Source organism: Blennius ocellaris (genome assembly GCF_963422515.1).
Source record: "Blennius ocellaris genome assembly, chromosome: 16".
In the NCBI taxonomy this organism is placed as follows: Eukaryota; Metazoa; Chordata; class Actinopteri; order Blenniiformes; family Blenniidae; genus Blennius; species Blennius ocellaris.
Genome location: NC_137665.1, coordinates 15,093,040 through 15,111,791, shown reverse-complemented (window position 1 = coordinate 15,111,791; position 18,752 = coordinate 15,093,040). Strand labels below are relative to the sequence as shown.

At 42.5% G+C, this 18,752-nt stretch overlaps 1 protein-coding gene across 1 annotated transcript in view; it reads left to right on the top strand.

Moving 5' to 3' along the window:
- The window catches only part of kcnh6a (potassium voltage-gated channel, subfamily H (eag-related), member 6a), a gene marked incomplete at both ends in the record, with an annotated part of 31,004 nt that overhangs the window by 4,061 nt on the left and 8,191 nt on the right, over positions 1–18,752 (top strand). Inside the window, 5 exons of the mRNA XM_080511798.1 lie at positions 2,431–2,661; positions 7,272–7,421; positions 7,509–7,612; positions 8,978–9,278; positions 10,678–10,880. Coding sequence (XP_080367924.1) covers positions 2,431–2,661; positions 7,272–7,421; positions 7,509–7,612; positions 8,978–9,278; positions 10,678–10,880 — 989 coding nt within the window. The remainder of the gene's footprint in view (positions 1–2,430; positions 2,662–7,271; positions 7,422–7,508; positions 7,613–8,977; positions 9,279–10,677; positions 10,881–18,752) is intronic.

Genomic DNA, 18,752 nt, shown 5'->3' with positions numbered 1-18,752 from the left:
TTTGAACAAAAGCGACCCAATTCACTTCCACACCGCGGCCTTAGCGTCATCGATAACGGCAGCGGGATGCTGTGTGAGCTACACATTCCTAATAAGACCCCTCATCCCCCTCCCCTTATGCAGCAGATGCATATTCATATTAGTTCATGATGTGAAAATGTCTCAGCTCTCACCAATGGGCCTTCGGTGTTTCAGTCTAAGAAATGTTTCCAGTTTTACTCAAACCTGTTGTTTTCTGTTTTGGAAGAATTGAGTTGTAAACTAATTCCACACTTGTATCACAAGTTTAATGCTAAATCAATGAGTTTCAATGCTGATTCAATGCTTGTATCAACTGCATTTCACACAAACCTGCTAGAAATGGGGAGGATGATCTTTTTTCTGTATTTCATGCACGTTCCACATACACGCGATTCAAATGTGCTGATCTTCATACAAATGCTTAAACAAAAAAGGATCTGAAACTCAGTTATAGCCTTAAATATCCACAGAATCAGTGCTTCCCCATATTTTCTTTTTTCCTTCAACAGGCCGTGTTTTAAATGAATCCGTCACCATCAAATTCATCCAGAGTTCACCTCAATCAATCATATGTCAAGTAATAACTGTCTGGGTTAAAGTCAAAGTCTTGTTTATTTATAGACGCCTGCATTTATCCTGAGCATTTCAATAGCACAACACCTTGTCGCATCTTTAATCATTAACAATGTATTTTAAAAAGTTAATTTAAGTATTCTCCTTTAAAAAAATGTTTTGGTATGATGGTCATTTTAAGAACATTAAACTCAGACTGGGTATATTTGAAGCTTTAATTATATAATAGAGACATACATGTTAATCTTTTTTCGTTAAAATAATTACCATCATTCTCATAAATCCTGACGATTGTCCTTCATAATGATCCCTGGCATTAAATGTTTCTCACTAGTGCTATAAATCATTTAAAATATAATTAAAAGACAGTGGCTCGCCAATTAAATGTGACATTTAGGTTTTACTAGACACATTAATGCACACATTGTTCTGGTAATAAAGTGGAAACCTTGACTCAGATTGCATAGCAACCGTCATAATAATGTCACGTCATGAAATAATAAAAGTCTAATTAAAAACTGGGCTGGGTACACAGGCTTGTCACACGAGCATCCTGTCAATGCCCAGGAGTTACCTGAGAGGAGGTGTTAAAGCTGCTGATGACTCCAAAGTGTCCACCTGCTCCTTCCTGCTCTCCTGGGACACAATGGAGACGCAAATAGCACTCGCACCATGGAAAAGGACTTCATTAGTTCCACTTCAGCTGATTCAGTGGAGTAAAGAGGAGGGGAAATAGATTAAAGAGGTTGGTCTCATCAGATGTAAAGCTGGAGGACGACGAGGACTTTAACATGTGGATGAGCTGTCGTCGTGTCCGTCCTCTGGGAGAAACGAGACGTAGAACGATTTGCGCTCCCGACACTTGCTACTGCTAAGAAAGGCCAGTCACACAGTTTTTAAAGCAACAATATCTGTTCGGGTATGAACAACAAACAACAATATACTTCTCGTCGTTAATGGAGCCGATTTTGCAATCTTCTACAAAATAAAATTTGTCCGGAGCCACAAAACATTAATGGCTACAATTTACCCTACACATAATTTATTACATATTTCGCTCCTGTAGCCATTTTAGAAGTTTTTTGTCATTTTTCATGAATTCTTCCACTTTAGCTATTTTATGCATTTTGGCGAGTTTCTTTTTTTCTCTCTTTTTTCTTTTCCTTTTGTCTTTTCCTGGTTAAAAAAAAACAAACCTCTACTGGCAATTTTAATAATTTTAGTTTAACCATTATTTACTGTATTTCAGACATATTATTAGTATTTTTTAGCTTTTTACACATTTTCTTTTAGAAATATATATGTTTTTTTGAGGTTTGATGTTTTTAGCAATTCTACTTTATTTAGCAGTTTTTTTTGCCTGGAAATTAGACCGTTTAAAAAAAAATTTAATTTAGTGAAAAATGTCAGGGAGCCGCTCCAGGGGGGCTGAAGAGCCTCATGTTACTCCAGAGCCAAAGGGTAGAGACCCCATGCGCTAAACCTCCATATCAAGAGAAAAGAAAAGCAAACAAAAGACAATTTTCTAACCTAAATTCCTTCCTTTCAACACAGGACAAAAATATGCCAAGTTAAAAGGACTTCTCTAGTGTTCTATGTACAGTGCTCAACAAAATAATAAACAATACAACTCAACACTGGTGGCCTATCCATCCTGTTTAACATAGTTATCCAAGCTATACTCACAACTCATCAACCAATCACACTCCCATTGTTGTAAATATGCAGTAAATACACAGACCATCTTTAAAGCACCGCAGAGTCCCCCAGCACGGACTTCACTTCATGGTGAGATTTAAGCTCGTTCTCACGCAGATCTTCTTTCCCGCCTTGCAGATCGCAAGTTTCTGATCGCCAACGCCCGCATGAAGAACTGCGGCATCATCTACTGCAATGAGGGCTTCTGCCAGATGTTCGGCTACACCCGGGCGGAGATCATGCAGCAGCCCTGCACCTGCCAGTTCCTGGTTGGCCCGGGTACCATGAAGAGCGCCCTGGCCCAGCTGGGTCAGGCCCTGCTCGGGAACGAGGAGCGCAAGGTGGAGATCCTCTACTACTCCAAGGAAGGTAGGAAGGAAGTGATTCACAGTTTAAAAGTAAATGACTTCAGTCTCATACTGAAAGAGACGGACTATAAAAAAGTTTTAAAGAATGATTGTCCAAATGAAAAGATTTTAAGCTGATTTTTACTTTGTGTGTTTAAAGTAGTAGTCATTCCATATTTTAGGTGCATGAACACAGATTTGAGCGAATCCTCTTTATTTGCTCCTTTTTGTGAGCGAGTGTGAATAGCTCCTCATGCAACCTCTGGCCAAATCTACATATTAAGAATTCAGTTATTCTTTAAAGTATTTTAACCCTTCATTCCACAACCAGTAATTCACGAATGTTCAGTTTACAACCGTACTTCGAAAGTGATGAGTCTCAACCCAAAAAAGTGTCTTCACATTTACGACTTAGGAAACACAGACACAGAATTCCAAATATGACTTTTAATATTTGAAAGACAAATAACGACAGAGATATATTTTTTGCTGCAACGTGTGTTTGCGCATATAAAAATCTCAGTCGAGATACATTCTGACCATCAAAAAGAAAAAAAAGAAGAAGACCACAGAAATGTAGATCCCTTTTAGGAAAGATTGAGTGAACGTGTGCATGGATAGAAACATCTCTACGACAAAATCTCAAGTGGACATCAGGACGAAGACTGTGTGAACAGTTTAGAAACGTCTTCACGAGGAAAGTAGACCACAAGTAGAAAATCTTTAAACTCAAGCCCACAGCGGTATCACACCACTGCTGAATGTGATTCAGTCTCACAAACAAAGCATTGACATATATTCCAGAAACATGCAAGACAGAAAACACAGTTTGTACTTGTTTTGTATATTCAGATTTTTCCAGATCAAAACTTGTATTTTTGGTTTCAAAGGCTTTCATCTAACTCCATCCTCCACTGGCTTTTAGTGATTTTTGAAAATCACAGTTTTATGTGACGGTTTGAATTCGTGTTCACCAACGAGTCCAATTCTGCCGCAGCAACAGAATGAGAGGCGACAGAAAAAAAACAAAAACATTCCATCTTTCTCACCGTCCATCTTTTATTTCTGTTTCGCCTAAGTGAGGGTATTGGTGACCTGCAAGTTAATTCAGCTGGAACTGTCTCTTCTTGTGTGAAATGAAAGCTACAGCCTGGACAGGTAGGACGTGTACTTGTGGGTGTAAAAGTTAGACATTTCATGAACAGATACAAAGCACGCCGGTGGCGGAACCAGACAAAAGCCTCCCGAGAACAAAGAAAAGCAATCTGAAAAGAAAAAAATAATTCTCTTTCTTTTGTCAACCAAAAATTCATGTTTGTGTCATGGGTTTTCCCAAATGTAAGGTGGAGACGTGTGTCCCGTTACAACCGCTGCAATTCAAAAGGTTTTCAAAACGACTGCGTCCACAGCGTCACAATGATAAGACCTTCTGAGGTCAACTCAGCTCCTTCTGCTCATGGATAGATCATGTTGGCTGGTTTGGAGCCTCTAATGGGAATCAGTATGGCAGACACAAAGATGACCACGCCAGCTCAGCATCAAAGCATCGATATGTGTTCATATGTTACACAGCAAGGTTTCAAGAGAAAATGTATTGTTTTCGTTGTTTGTGTTTCAAAAAAGATTCGCGTTTTGAGGGAAACGGCGCTGAACACTGATAATGATGTGGTTAGCATGCCAGGCCAGGAAAGGCGAGGACACGGACATTCGTATGGCCAGACGACCAAGTTAGATTGCTAATACGGGTGACTGTCAACTATAAAATGACCAAGTCCCAGAGGAATTTGGACTGGGAGTCACGACACTCTGGAGGGCACCATTGTTGTTATTGTTCATTTACTTGCACGTGTAGAAAAACTACTTACTGAGACCATGGTGTGTGTGTGCAGTAGCAGGGTTTCTGCCGTCGACATGGAGGACGTCGAGCTTTTTCGAAAAAGTAACATTTTTTACCCACGTTTCCATGGAAACGGAGCATTTTCAAAAAGTCGCCTTTTAAGTGGCTCCGACTATCAAACACCCAAAATAACAAATGTTTTGCATTTTCACTTGTTTCTCCATAACATTCTTGTGTAAACAGGGCTTAATCATTGTCACGGCGAAAGTTATGGTGAGTTTAAAGTATTTATTAACGTGGTAAGGACTATTATCTTTGTGACATACTTCAAAAGGGACGACCCCATCTTTGTTTTGTCAACTGTACTAAAACTTTATTTTCCATCGAATCTCCTTTATTACCGGCGAAAGCAAACATTTTGTTGTTCCATTTAAAAAGACAAAAAATGTTTTTAAAATGTTGTCTTGCACTTGTCTTTCCACACAAGCCACAAAAGAAACATGATTCATTAAGTTGACCTGAAGTTCCATCAGTTAGTGGGAGGAAGATGCTCTTCAATCTGGACGTCAGTGCTTCTTAAGCTCATGGTGATGTAATGTAATTAAAGCACTGTGATATAGGCGAGTACACTTGCATTGTGTCCTTTGAAAGTTTTCAATTTGTCTCTTTGTTGGTGATTCTAATCATGACTCATACTAATGCTAAGATTAAAACTCTACCAGTCACATGAATCCATCCATACATGTGATTACACTGACAACGCATTGTTTGAAAATAACTAAGCAGTGCAGCAAATACTCTGAGTTTAGTTACTTTTGTGGTTTGCAGGGTTACATCCATGATATGTTTTAGACAAGGTGGATTGACTGAACGTTTTTTGCATTTCCTCCTGCCTACTAAATCAGGGGCTTATTATTATGCTATCTTCTCTCGTAGATCCCATTGAAATATAATGAGACCGACTGGAATGAAATGAGGTTTTGAAATAGGTGACATGAATAAAGGGAAGAAGAACTTGGATGTGTGAAACAGGATGTGGTGACTGAGACACGAGCCACAACGAAACAGCTCAACGTTTTCCTTCCCAGAGCACGATGGAAACACGCCAGACTCATCGCTGCCTTTCAGTATGAAGAGTCTTCAGCCATACTCTGACATGCATGTGTTTCCCTCTGTTACTTTAGCCATTTGGTCATGACACGCCGTCTCCGGTGCCGTTGTCATGGAAATGTGATCAGTGTGCCAGCTCAAATCCACTAAGCATCCATTTGTTTGGTCTCCTGTTTCCCACTGTGTGCTCACGCTAAACCGAAAGGGGGGATGAAAACAAAAGCAGAACAAGTGAAAGCAAAGTGATTCATTTAAAACATTTCTTTTTGTTTTTGTTTTTCAATGCTTGTGCATGCAGTGTGTGTGTGTGTGTGTGTGTGTGTGTGTGTGTGTGTGTGTGTGTGTGTGTGTGTGTGTGTGTGTGTGTGTGTGTGTGTGTGTGTGTGTGTGTGTGTGTGTGTGTGTGTGTGACTGACTGACTGATTGACTGATTGACCCTCTCTGATTTCTGCTTTTGGACCACACTGATTGCGAAGTGAAGTTGGACCTGACGGAAGTGTTGCTCATTCAGCCTTTTTTTTTTAGATTCCAGTGTTTGAAATCCATCCCCTCTTTTAACCTCCCCCTCCTCCTCCTCATCCTCCTCCTCGTCCTCCTCCTCCTCCTCCTCCTTCCAGCGTTTCAGTTGAAGTCACTCCTAATTTTTCCATTGTTTACATTCATCTATATACAGTACCTCTTTGTCCAGATGAGGAGGTAGGGTTCACTGTGCAGACGTCTCCAGTCCATCACAGACAGACAGTCACATCCGAGGCTGTTGTGAGTGATTGTTTCTGTAATTGTGGGAGAGAGTATTCAGAGAAAGCCATACACGCACAGGAGCGTCTGCACGGAACTCACAAGCTTCTAAATACGATCAAAACACCATCGTGTTGCAACATTAAAAGTCTCAAAACTGAACAGATGTAGAAAACATCAACGTAAGCTTGCTACCTTATTGCTAGAGAAATAGCATTAGCATGAATGATTCAGTTGGTAGACTACGACTATGGTTGGTTGTTCAATTCCCCATTTTGCAGAAGTATATGCTGAAGTGTTCTTGAGCAAGACACTGAACTTGCTGCCAATGCACTCCAAGCAGAGCTGCCATCGTGTGTATTTGAACCGGTGAATGTGGCCAACAGTGTGAAGCACACTGAGATTTTATGAGGCCCCATTTACATGACAACATTTCAGGTGAAAATGCCTCATTTTTGTTTCAGGAAAATTTCACAGCAACTTTTTGAAAATGATGTAGTTAGCACGCCAGGCCACTAGTGGGTGCTGTTGTGTGTTTTTGTAATGAAACAATGGCAAACTTACGGACATTCCTATGGGCAGACGACAACGTTGGATTGCTATTACACGTTACTCTCAACAACAAAACTATAAAGTCCCTGGAGATTACGGAGTCGGAGTCATGTCACTACATAAGTGATTCCATTTCTAATGTGAGTTCATGAAAAGATAAAAATTCGCAAGAGAAGTTCAATCTGCATTTTTGAAATTGAATTATTTGGGCTGTTCAATGAATGTAGATACTCATGTCTATGAATGTAGATATGCACTCATGTGTCTATACAAGCAGATGAGTTCATGGGGGTGTAGCTCAGTGGCAGAGCATTTGACTGCAGATCAAGAGGTCCCTGGTTCAATTCCAGGTGCTCCCTACCTCCCTGCTTATTCCTCATTATTTTTGTCCACAGGGGCCTGCAGACCCTGCCTGGTGGACATTGTCCCTGTGAAAAATGAAGAAGGCAACGTCATCATGTTCATCCTGGACTACCAGGAGCTCATCGACCCTTCGCTCAAGAAGTCTGGCCTCAGGCAGCGAGTGGCTCAAGGATGGGTTTACTGTAAAGACCTAATCATTAACCCCCCCCGCCAAAAAAAAACAACCAAAACTTAATTTGAGTTAGCGTTTCACAGTTATTTTTCTTCAGGTCAGAATCGCAGGTTGAAGATGAGGCTGCCGATGCTGCGGTCGATGCGACGACCTTCAAACTCCAAAGACCAGTTTGAAGGGGTGGTGGTGGATTACCTGCAGGTGAGCACAGCAGAGTTTTTGCCTCCACCACAGCCCGGGCTGCGGCTCGCTTGGCCTGCCGGTACCTGTCGATTGCCTCGGGAGTCCTATGGGCTAACAGTGCCCGATAGGACTCCTTCTTCAGCTTGACGGCATCCCTTACTTCCGGTTTCCACCACCGGGTTCGGGGATTGCCGCCACAACAGGCGCCAGAGACCCTGCGGCCACAGCTCCGAGCAGCAGCTTCGACAATGGAAATGGAGAACATGGTCCACTCGGACTCAATGTCTCCAGCCTCCCTCGGGATCTGTGAGAAGCTCTCCCGGAGGTGGGAGTTGAAAACTGCGCGGACGGAGGGGTCAGCCAGATGTTCCCAACAGACCCTCATAACACGTTTGGGCCTGCCGAGTCTATCCGGCCTCCTCCCGGTCCAGCGCATCCAACTCACCACCAGGTGGTGATCAGTTGACAGCTCTGCCCCTCTCTTTACCCGAGTGTCCAAGACACGCGGCCAGAGATCAGATGACACGACCACAAAGTCTATCATTGACCTCCGGCCTTGGGTGTCCTGGTGCCACGTGCACTTATGGACACCCCTGTGCTCGAACATGGTGTTCGTTATGAACAAGCTGTGACCCCAACAAACAAAATTAATGTTGTTTAAACACAATAGCGTGTCAATGAGCCACATCCTGGGCTCTATTGTCCATTACAATGAGAAACATTGAGCGACACACCTTAGGATTTTTAATACCGGAATCACCCAGCGTTTACTAAGACGAGCCAGCCTCGTCAAGGGGACGCCATCTGCAGCAACATTCAATCAGCGCTGCTGTCGTGTGCAGTGAAATGTAGCGAAAGTTTTCTGTTTTCACTTTGAAAACGTCGTGTAAATGGGCCTAACTGTGATACTGATGTTATAGTTGTCAATTAGTAGCGGGCTACTTAATAGAGTAATGTTAACACCTAACGCATACACTTATCGCACTAAACAAAAGAAGATGTTCTGTATTCGACTTTTATTGAAGCAAAGTGAGCTAAAGACTCGATATGCAATTCCAACAGCTGCGCACGCACCGTCTCAAATAGTTTGAAATGTAAGGAAGCAAACTTGGGGGCAAAATAATCCTCTTTTCTCCGAACCTGTGTTCATGTCTGTTTGTGCTTGTCTTCTGGTGTGTCGTTGACGTGTTTCTAGCCAAGATTATATCATTTCCTGTTTCACAGTCAAATTCTGTTACACCTAGAATGGTAACAACCACACATCCTTTTGGTTTTTTTATAGCGGCTTCGAAACCCCGATCATGTTTCAGTGAATTATCTAACATCTGCAGACCTTCAAACTCCGGCTTCGTAACATTCAGAGTGATGTCTTCTTGCTCTCAGCCAAACAGCGAGGAAGTCCCCTTGAAAGAGTTCCGGATCCCGTCTAAGGAGAGCTGCATGCAGTCTGAGACGGAGGCTCTGATAGAGCAGGACCTGGACCCCCCCTCCCCGGTGCCTCAGTCCTCCACCAAACGGCGCTCCCTGCTGACGGACCGCCTCGATCCGGGCACCACCTTCCCGTTACCGCTGAGCTGCTCCAGAGACAGCGTCCGCAGCCTCAGGCGCGTCTCCTCATTGGACGACATCGACGGCATGAGGGGGGAGTGGAGCAGTCGAGCCGGAGACCCCCGAACTAACAGCAGTGAGTCTCTGGCGTGACCTCTGTGCAGCACAACCACATGATTCACATCTGGCCTCTTCAGTCCCCCTCAGATGACCTAATAACAAATAAATATGTCTGAAAATCAAAGTAAAGAAGAAGTGTCAGCTCAAAGGAAATTCATGTATTTTCATAATGAAAGAATTTCTTGTCTTTGTTTCAGACAGTTTCTTTATCTTCATTTTGACCAAAAACCCTTTTCAGAATTCAATCCTGCAATTCCCTCTTCACTATCTCATGTGTCATGTGACCACATGTTATAAAGTAAGCTCAGTTCATCTGCAGTTTAACTCTTCCACTCTCCTTTATAGTTTGTTCATATCCAAATCCATTATTGTAAACTATTCATAAAAGAACACGGGACACACATTGGAAAGATAAAAGGTGGAAAGAATGACGTAAAATACAATCATTAAACATCTCTTGACATCCTAAAAAGGAAAATCTGGCTTCATAGCATTTTGACATTGGACAGCTTTGAGTAAATCTGTGCCGCTGGTTATCTTGAGTTTTGCTGAAAGTCCGAGGTCAAGCTTTGTGCTGTATTTGCTCAAATCAATATAGTGTTACCCCTCACAGCTTTTTTTTTTAAATCTTATCAGATCTCCCCTCATTTCTTCAGGCTGTCATGCCCCCCTGCAGGCTGTCATTCCCCTATTCTGCTTTGATTAGAAATCTCACATTTCTCACCACAGATAAGGGAGATTGATTCTGTGAGACGTCAGATCTCTTCTGAGCGTGTGCATCTGGCTGATGGTTATTCCAGCAGAGACACAATAATCAATGTGTGTGTGTGTGTGTGTGTGTGTGTGTGTGTGTGTGTGTGTGTGTGTGTGTGTGTGTGTGTGTGTGTGTGTGTGTGTGTGTGTGCGTGTGTGTGTGTGTGCATTTGTGTGGGTTGGTATGCATGCATGTGCATGCGCACACGTGTGCGTTGGACAAAATGGATATTAGCACACATCTGAGCCCCTCTAATCTCAGAGGAAATATATATTTTTGATGAAACTATGTTTTTTAAGCAGGATACAAGTATTACTGTAGCCTCTTCATTGCATTTTTAAAAAAAATACATTTTGGGAGGCTGATGGAAACCAGACCAGATTGATCGATTGCAGGTGAGATGTGGATGATGACCAATAATCTGCAGGTGTTTGTACATTTTGTCCACTACATTGGCAAAGTCATGTGGTTCAGGTTTGGCTTTAGGTTCCTTTTAATCATTTCTAAATGTCTTAATGGTCTAATTATCCATCAGACTTTTATCTTATGAACCCAGATAGACTTTTAATTAGTGACTTTATGCTACATTAGTTGATGCACATGTTCAGGCCACACGTCTATTCAATTGTTTAATTGTGTTTTTCCCGTCACTTCCTGTCAGATTTGAAGCCCAGTACTCTGAACTCCACCTCAGACTCAGACCTCATGAGACACCGGACCATCGGGCGCATACCTCAGGTGACCCTCACCTTCGGCTCGGAGCGGATGAGACCTCCCTCACCCACCGAGATCGAAATCATCGCACCCAGCAAGATCAAAGATCGAACGCAGAACGTCACGGAGAAGGTCACTCATGTCACACAGGTGAGAAGAGAGTTCACAATCTGCACCCGCGAACCACACCTCAAACAACGGCTGTAAATAAGGGAGGTTTCACAGGTAGGGAGGTTTCACAGGTTGAAACAACAGACTGGAACCTTACAATCTATCTTGAGGGGAAGAATCAAACCATAGATTTCTTTTCTCTTGCAAAGCTGAATATATTAACTTGGTTACTAAATATCCACTTTCTGGATGCTTTACTTTTGGCACTCTCTTTCGTTCTCTCTCTTCTCTTTCTGTGTTCCACGTGTCTGTCTGACAGAAATCCAGACTGAGGGATCTATAAATGTAAATTTTCCTTGTTCCTGAGGATGCTTGAAGTCGCAGGTTGAAAGTGTAACAGAGCTATCTCACCTGAGGTGTGACTTCTGTGGCACCCGGAGCATAAGGTTGTCCGCCACCTGTCATCACGCCACCTTGTTTCTGCATATTTCAGTACACTGTGAGCTCGCTGTACTGCAAGCTCTAAATGTAGCTGCTAGATAAACATCAGAGGAGTGAAGTAGAAAATCTTCCGACTTCTCTTTGTTCAAATCTTTTTGTGGCAAAGTGGAAACATTATTTACGTCACATTAGCATTCAGGCTGATTGAAATGCATGATGATAGGTTCAGTATAGAATGGGCACTCGGACTCTGGGAGGCTCCATAAGTGCATCACATTAACCCAGTTTATCTGAGAGGGCTTCATGTAGGGCAGCTGACTCTCATTTCTCTCCAACTGGAGGCTGAGTAGCTTCAATTCATATTACAATGTAGGTATTCTGTATATTATTTAACATCATACCTGAAAACCTTTTTTTCACCTTCAATGTCCATGAAAATCAATACAGTGACATCAACACGACAACCTTAATAAGTCATTTCATGTTTGGGTTGATAACATTTTCTCAGATGTAGTGTTTAGGAATTCATGAAGCTGCTGCAGAGCCTGGCTGTTCTGCACCTCAGGCTGTGGTACCTCCTACCAGAGGCCAGCAGAGAGAACTGTTGTTGTCGTTGATGAAAGGAAGAGAAGTCCCGATAATCTTCTCTGCCGTCCTCACGGCTCTCCGGAGGCTCTTCCAGTCTGCAGCTGAACAGCTGCTGCACAATGCAGAGAAAGCTGTCGACAGAAAGACAGAAGGATGGATTTTAAAAGTCATCATGTCTTTCTAGTTTGAATCTGGTCTTCCATTGTCTCCTGAAATACATCAGCTCCCAGTGTGGCAGTTCTATATTTACATGCTGTTTGCACATCAGGGTCATGACCTGGCGTGATTGATTTGTAACTAAGAGCTGCTGCCATGTGGCGAGATCTCGCTTCTTCACACCACGAGCGATTGTGGTGTCGCCTGTGCAGCCTCTGACTGGGTGCATGATGGGGAGCAGCGTGGCCTGTGTGACCGAGGAGAGAACTTCCCGCACAAACAGGAGGCCCATCAAAGGCCTGGCAGGACCACTCGGGCTGTTATCACTGTTATCGCTCTGCTGACATCACAAACAAGTCTGGAAAATCGACAGCATTCCTTGAGAGATTCCACTTAACTCTGGTATGTTCCCTCCCGACAGACCTCACGTGATCTTCCTGAATTCTTCTTTATCTTCATCATTTACTCCACCATGGACTATCAGAAAGGAACCATGTCTCTGTAGACTTCTTGGTTGTGACATATTGTCATTGGAAGTTTTTCCATGTGGAGTTTGCATGTTTACTGTGTGGATACACAGGTTTCGTCCTACAATAAAGTAGCATGTTTATGCTGAGCTGGTGCCATTCTCTCCTCTCTTACTGTCGCTGGCTGTTTCATCTTCCTACATCAGGGGTTTCGAACTTGGCATGGCAGTGTCTTGAAATAACCCCAACTGTAAACTTTAGTAAACAGAAAAGTCTTGAGTCTCGCCTTTAAAGTAGAGACTGCTTTAGCCTCCCTAACTGAAACTGGGATCTGGTTCCACATTAGAGGACCCTGAGAGCTGAAAGCTCTGCCTCCCATTCCACTTTTAGAAAACCTAGGAACCTCCAGTAAGCAGCACTTTGAGAAGGAAGTGTTCTCCTGGGGAGATTTGGGACTAACAGTTCATCAGGATATGATGGTTGTTAAGCGCTTTATAAGTCAGAAGAAGGATTTTAAATTCTATTCTAGATTTAACAGGGAGCCAATGGAGAGAAGCTAATATTGGAGTGATGTGATCTAAAGTTCTTGTCAGGACTCTTGCTGCAGCATTTGAATTTGAAAGAAATGCATGAATTAGTTTTTCGGCATCACTCTGAGACAGCATGTTTCTAATTTTGGAAATATTACCTAGGTGAAAAAAGGCAGTTCTGCAGATTTGTTTAATGTGGGAGTTGAGGGATAAGTCCTGGTCAAAATTGACTCCCAGGTTCCTCACAGTGGTGCTGGAAATCAAATTAGTACTCTCTCGTGTTACTATATCTTTAGATAATTTCTCTCTTGGGTCAAATATACTAATTTCCAAAGGCAAATTTCCATCACAAACATTATTAACAGCAGTATTCACGCCAAAATATAGAAGATCATTATAATTAAATTCACGTGATTCTGTCCGTACTGCCCTTATGTGTTTTCTTTTTTGGGGGGGATCATTTCTGTCATGGTGGCCATTTGGACTTTTTTCAACAATCCAGAAAGAAATGTTTTCCTCTGCAATACCAGAAATCATAATCTTTCACTTTAACTGACAGTTATATATAGCTAATAATTTACTAATATCTGATTATTACTATGAAAGTATTAGTGCAGAAATAAGACATTTTATTCCTGTTATCATTTTCTCCACTTAAATCTTCATGAGAAGGAATGCCAACTACATAATTTTCAGCATTTTTGTTGTTTCTATTTCAATGAGGATCGTTTTCAAAAAGTTGCTGTGTAAATGCGAAATATTTCTGAAATGAAAATGTAAAAACGATGCGATTTCTCTTGGAGCCTTGGCATGTAAACAGGGCCTAAACTTACATAACCTTTAGTGTCCATTCATTATTACTGTTTCTTATACTAAACATTCCATGTTAGGTCATCTTATTCACTTTGTGTCACATTGGGTCAATCAATGCAATTTAAAGGCTGCAAAGTCTCTCATCGAGTCAAGAGGTGACAAGCACCTGCTTTGATCTCACTTCTTGTTTTATTCTGTATGCAAATGCTGCACATGCTCTAAAGCTTCACTTCCGGTTTTCTCACTCAGCTCACCTGCACCTCAACTCTGATCTTTGCGCCAGTCTGATCAAACACTCAAAAACTCAAGCAACACTACAGCAACACAGCTATGTGCAAAAACTTTGCCAAATCTCAATTAACTGATAAGAAAAACAACCTATAATTAAATATTAACTCCACTACTTTTGCATCAAGTAATCAAGTAGTGATTTTTTGTAACCGCTGAAGCTTTGAAAGTGTGTGTTGTGTGTGCTGAATCCATGGCGTGCAGGCAGGAGGCCTCTCAGCGTGTGAGGGAGCATGTGGAGCCTGAGTGGGTGTTTGTGGGGGTCGCACACAACCTGTGAAGCCGTCTGTGGGAGAGCACGGGGGGTCCTGGTGGGATGCAGTTATAAAAGCTTGTGAAAAGGGGCGGCCGCCGAGAGGCTATCGAGCGGCACTCGGACGCTTGACGCTGCCGCTGACCTTGACCTCTGGAGCTAATGGACATGGAGGGCAGGCGACCTGTGCCGGGTGTAGCTGTCAGACCACCGCACGGTCCTTCCAAATCTGTCTGCACGATGCCGCCGCTGCTGCTTCTCATAATTTTAATTTTAAACTTGAACTGACGAATTGAACCCGGATCATTGCGGCTGCTTTTGGAACCATTGCCCTTAATGTTCTGCTCTTGTGTGGTTGACGTCCACTCAGTACATATGTCAATTTTTTTTTTTTATTTCATGTTATACAATTAGAAAAAATTACAAACAGGCCTTCATAATTGGATTTCGATTGGCGCCTTACAAAAAAGGGAAATGAAGCTTGCCATTGATCTCTGCTGGCATCGATTTTTCTGCATAACATGAAACACACAGTGTGATTGACCACTGCAGCTTGTTTGACAGATTACTGTTGAAAAGCTCACTCAAATGTTGTCAGGGTTTTTTTTTTTTATTGCTAATATGATACATTTACTCATGAATGACTCAAAAATGAACATCCATATGTAACTAGCCACCTTACCTCTCTCCTAAATCTGATTTTACGCCTTAAAATTAAGCCTTCAGCCTCAAGTAGCTCTTTAAAGAGTTGAGAAAAGTGAGCGAATCCCTCCATTTTACCAAAACTGTGATCATTCTGATGGATTAGAAAGCTCAGAAATGCTCTCATGAATCTTTCTGTATATCTATACTATCATGAGAAGTGAAAGTCTGTAGAGTGTTTACATGGCGCCCCCTGGCTTTTTAATGCGAGCACAACAAGGCAGTGAGCGTCAACATGGAGTTTGACCTGACTTTTGACCTTGAAAGTGCACATGAACAGTGTGTGTGTGTGTGTGTGTGTGTGTGTGTGTGTGTGTGTGTGTGTGTGTGTGTGTGTGTGTGTGTGTGTGTGTGTGTGTGTGTGTGTGTGTGTGTGTGTGTGTGTGTGTGTGTGTTCAAAGCTGTAGGGTCATGCATTATGAGAGCATCAATCCCTGTTAACAATGTATATTTTTGTTGATTGACATCCTGTTGTTGGAGTGCTGAGTCCATCAGGAAATACATTAACGTTTATACTGCAGTGTTTATTTTTCTACATCAGTGAGTTCATTATGGGACATAGACATTTTGTGACTTACTAGGGGATGTTGACCATGTGGTCTATCCACCCAGCCCACGAAAGGTGCAATCTGGACTACAAAGTGTAAAAAAGAGTGCACATTACCTGCTTACCCTTGCTATGCTGATGATTTTAGTGTTGTTATTTGTCCACAATGGAAAAGGTGCTTGAGATATCAGCATACCAAGAAGACACGTCTACGCCTTTGCAATGAAACAAAGACAGCACTGAATTAATTATTTAATTATTTAATTAATTATTCTTGAATGTCGGACTTCCTGTATTTTTACATTAAAAGCTGTCAACGCACTAATCCTCAGGCATACTGACTACTTCAGTGACCACAAACTTCTCTCTGGACATAGAAGTATGTGCAAAAACAGTCAAACATCTACTCTTTTATTTGAATGGTGAACTCTTAGACCAACACATGGCCTCAGAAACAGTCCAGCAAGACGTCATCTGAGAGAACACGCTATCTCTGAGCTCATCGTGTCACAGACTTTGATTGCCCGGTGAGCACCAGCAGAGGAGGCGGGTGCCCGTACAGCCACAGGGACTGTTTTTTTTTGTTTTTTTTTCATGGGCAGGGCAGGGCTACGGCCAAAGAGGAAGAGCCAGGGAGTGAGCGGGAGGAAGGGAGGGATTTTACACACTGATGGACAGAGGCTGATTTCTTCCTCTGGTACTTTCTGTGAGTCTTCTCCCGCCTTTTACCACCTCGCGGTGCATCCTCGGCATGAGCATCAAGCAGAAGCTCCAGCCTGTGAGTACCTCAGCCTCACACCTGAACTTTAACCTTCCCGCTTCACATTGCTCTTCATCCCGACTGTTGTCTCCTCATCTTCCTCTTTTACCACCACTTTTTTCAGACAAGCACTGGAGCGTTTTCTTGCATTGCGGTTGGGTTTTTAGCTTTAATGTCAACGTTTAATGTCAGTTTGTTTTTATTTTTGGAGTACAGTTGAAATGTGATGGGTCCCCAAAAAATGAAAAGGGAATTAAAGCTGTTTAATAGTAGTTTTGGAAGAAATGTAAGTGTCTCGCCTACTATTCCTACCAGAGATTTGCAGTTTCTTCTATTACTCTCTTTCATCAATAACTCTGACTGCTCTTTAAGCTCTGATCTCTCTTTAGCTCTCACATTAGAGGAAACACACTCCCCGTCATAGTCAGAGTACTAACAGCACTGTCTGTTTGCGTGCAATCTGGTGGCGTCGGTCGCTCGCTGGCTTGTGGTTACAAAACAGCATCAATAAATTAAAATTTCTTGGATGAGTGACCCTGTGCTCATGTGTTTACATTCTCATTACTGTGTTGTCTTTTCACATCTGTTCAGGTCCTGTGGGTTGCCCAGTTGCGCACACACACACACACACACACACACACACACACACACACACACACACACACACACACACACACACACACACACACACACACACACACACACACACACACACACACACACACACACACAGGGTCACAGGATGGTGTGTCAGCAGAGTGGTGTTAGGAAACCTGAGTTTCTCCAGATAATCTCTGTGTTTCCCAGTTATCATTATGAATTGAGATCATCTCAATGGCTAAAAGCAGAATCCATGTGAAATAAGCCCTGAGATTGTCTTGGTTACTTCCAGTTAAACTTTTTTTCATATCCAAATATGGCAAAAGAACATATTTAGCATGTTCTAATGGTCTTTTTCCTTGAGGAAATGTTACGGTAATAGCAACTATTTATGGTGCTGTTTTCTTCTCAAGATGGGAAAATAGCTAGAAAAACCACTGTTGAGGGCCTCTGCAGAGATACACTCGTCCTGCAAGTCCAGCTTATTCTCTCATGGTGACAGTGTGTCTATAATTATGCAAAGTAGCATGTAAACCAGGGTCTGACCACTAAAGGAAGCAGTGTGGTGTGCACGGGGTGATACTCCGGTCAGGCAGAGGCCTGACCTCGCTGTTAACAAGAATTCACTAAAAACCACTGTTCTGCACTGCGTCCGCTCGATGCCAGCACTTATTCTGGCTCCACGATTGACCCAAGCTCATCACATGGCGCTGAAAAAGTGAGTGGCTACACCACCACATGGTGCAGAGGAGGCAGGTAAGAGCAGGCAGAGGCTGGCAGAGTGACAGACAGGACGAACACTTTGTTTAAACCGAGAGGAGGTGATGCAGGAGAGGAGCTGGCCACCGCACAACGGGCAGGCGGGGCTGCTCAGAGTCTGGAGGAGCCTCCTCCTCTGCTGCTGCGCTCCACACCAGGAGGACAACCTGGACACAGAGGATCTGATTGTCGTACCGGTCAGTTTGATCTGCTGCTTCACTGTGCTCTCTGGCTCTGTTAACCCTCAGTTTAACTCGTGATCCTCTTGTCGGGACACAAAATTTCCAAAAACTGCCACACATGTTGGAGATTAATGTATTTTGTCTTCATGTGGAGTTCAATCTTTTAAATCTTTGTTTTTAAATTTAAATGCCAGTTGCTACTTGATGCAGATATTTTTATAGTAAAAAAAACACAGAGAAGAGTGGGGGATTTACCATTATTATTATTATTGTTGTAAATGGACTTCACTTATATAGCGCCTTACAGCTGTGTGAGCAGCCGCAAAGCGCTTTACATAGCTCACCACATTCACCCATTCACACACTCATTCACACACCATTGGAGGCTGCAGCCATGCAAGGCACTGTCACTCTAATAGGAGCAGTTTGGGTTTCAGTGTCTTGCCCGAGGACACGTAGGCAGGTCGAGATAGGAATCGAACCTGCAAACTTCCGATTGGGAGACGACCAGTCTACCAACCGGGTCATTAATGTTGTTGTTATTAATTAATTTTTGCGCTTCAGTCTGAATGTTTATCAGAATCGAATAGAATAGAATAGAATAGAATAGAATAGAATAGAGTAGAGTAGAGTAGAGTAGAGTAGAGTAGAGTAGAGTAGAGTAGAATAGAATAGAATAGAATAGAATAGAATAGAATAGAATAGAGTAGAATAGAATAGAATGGAATTTTTAAATTGGAACTAAACTCCAGAACCTGTGTTAACATATTTAAATAACAATGATGAGACTGTGTTGCCTTTCATTATGATGTTATTATTCAGTCT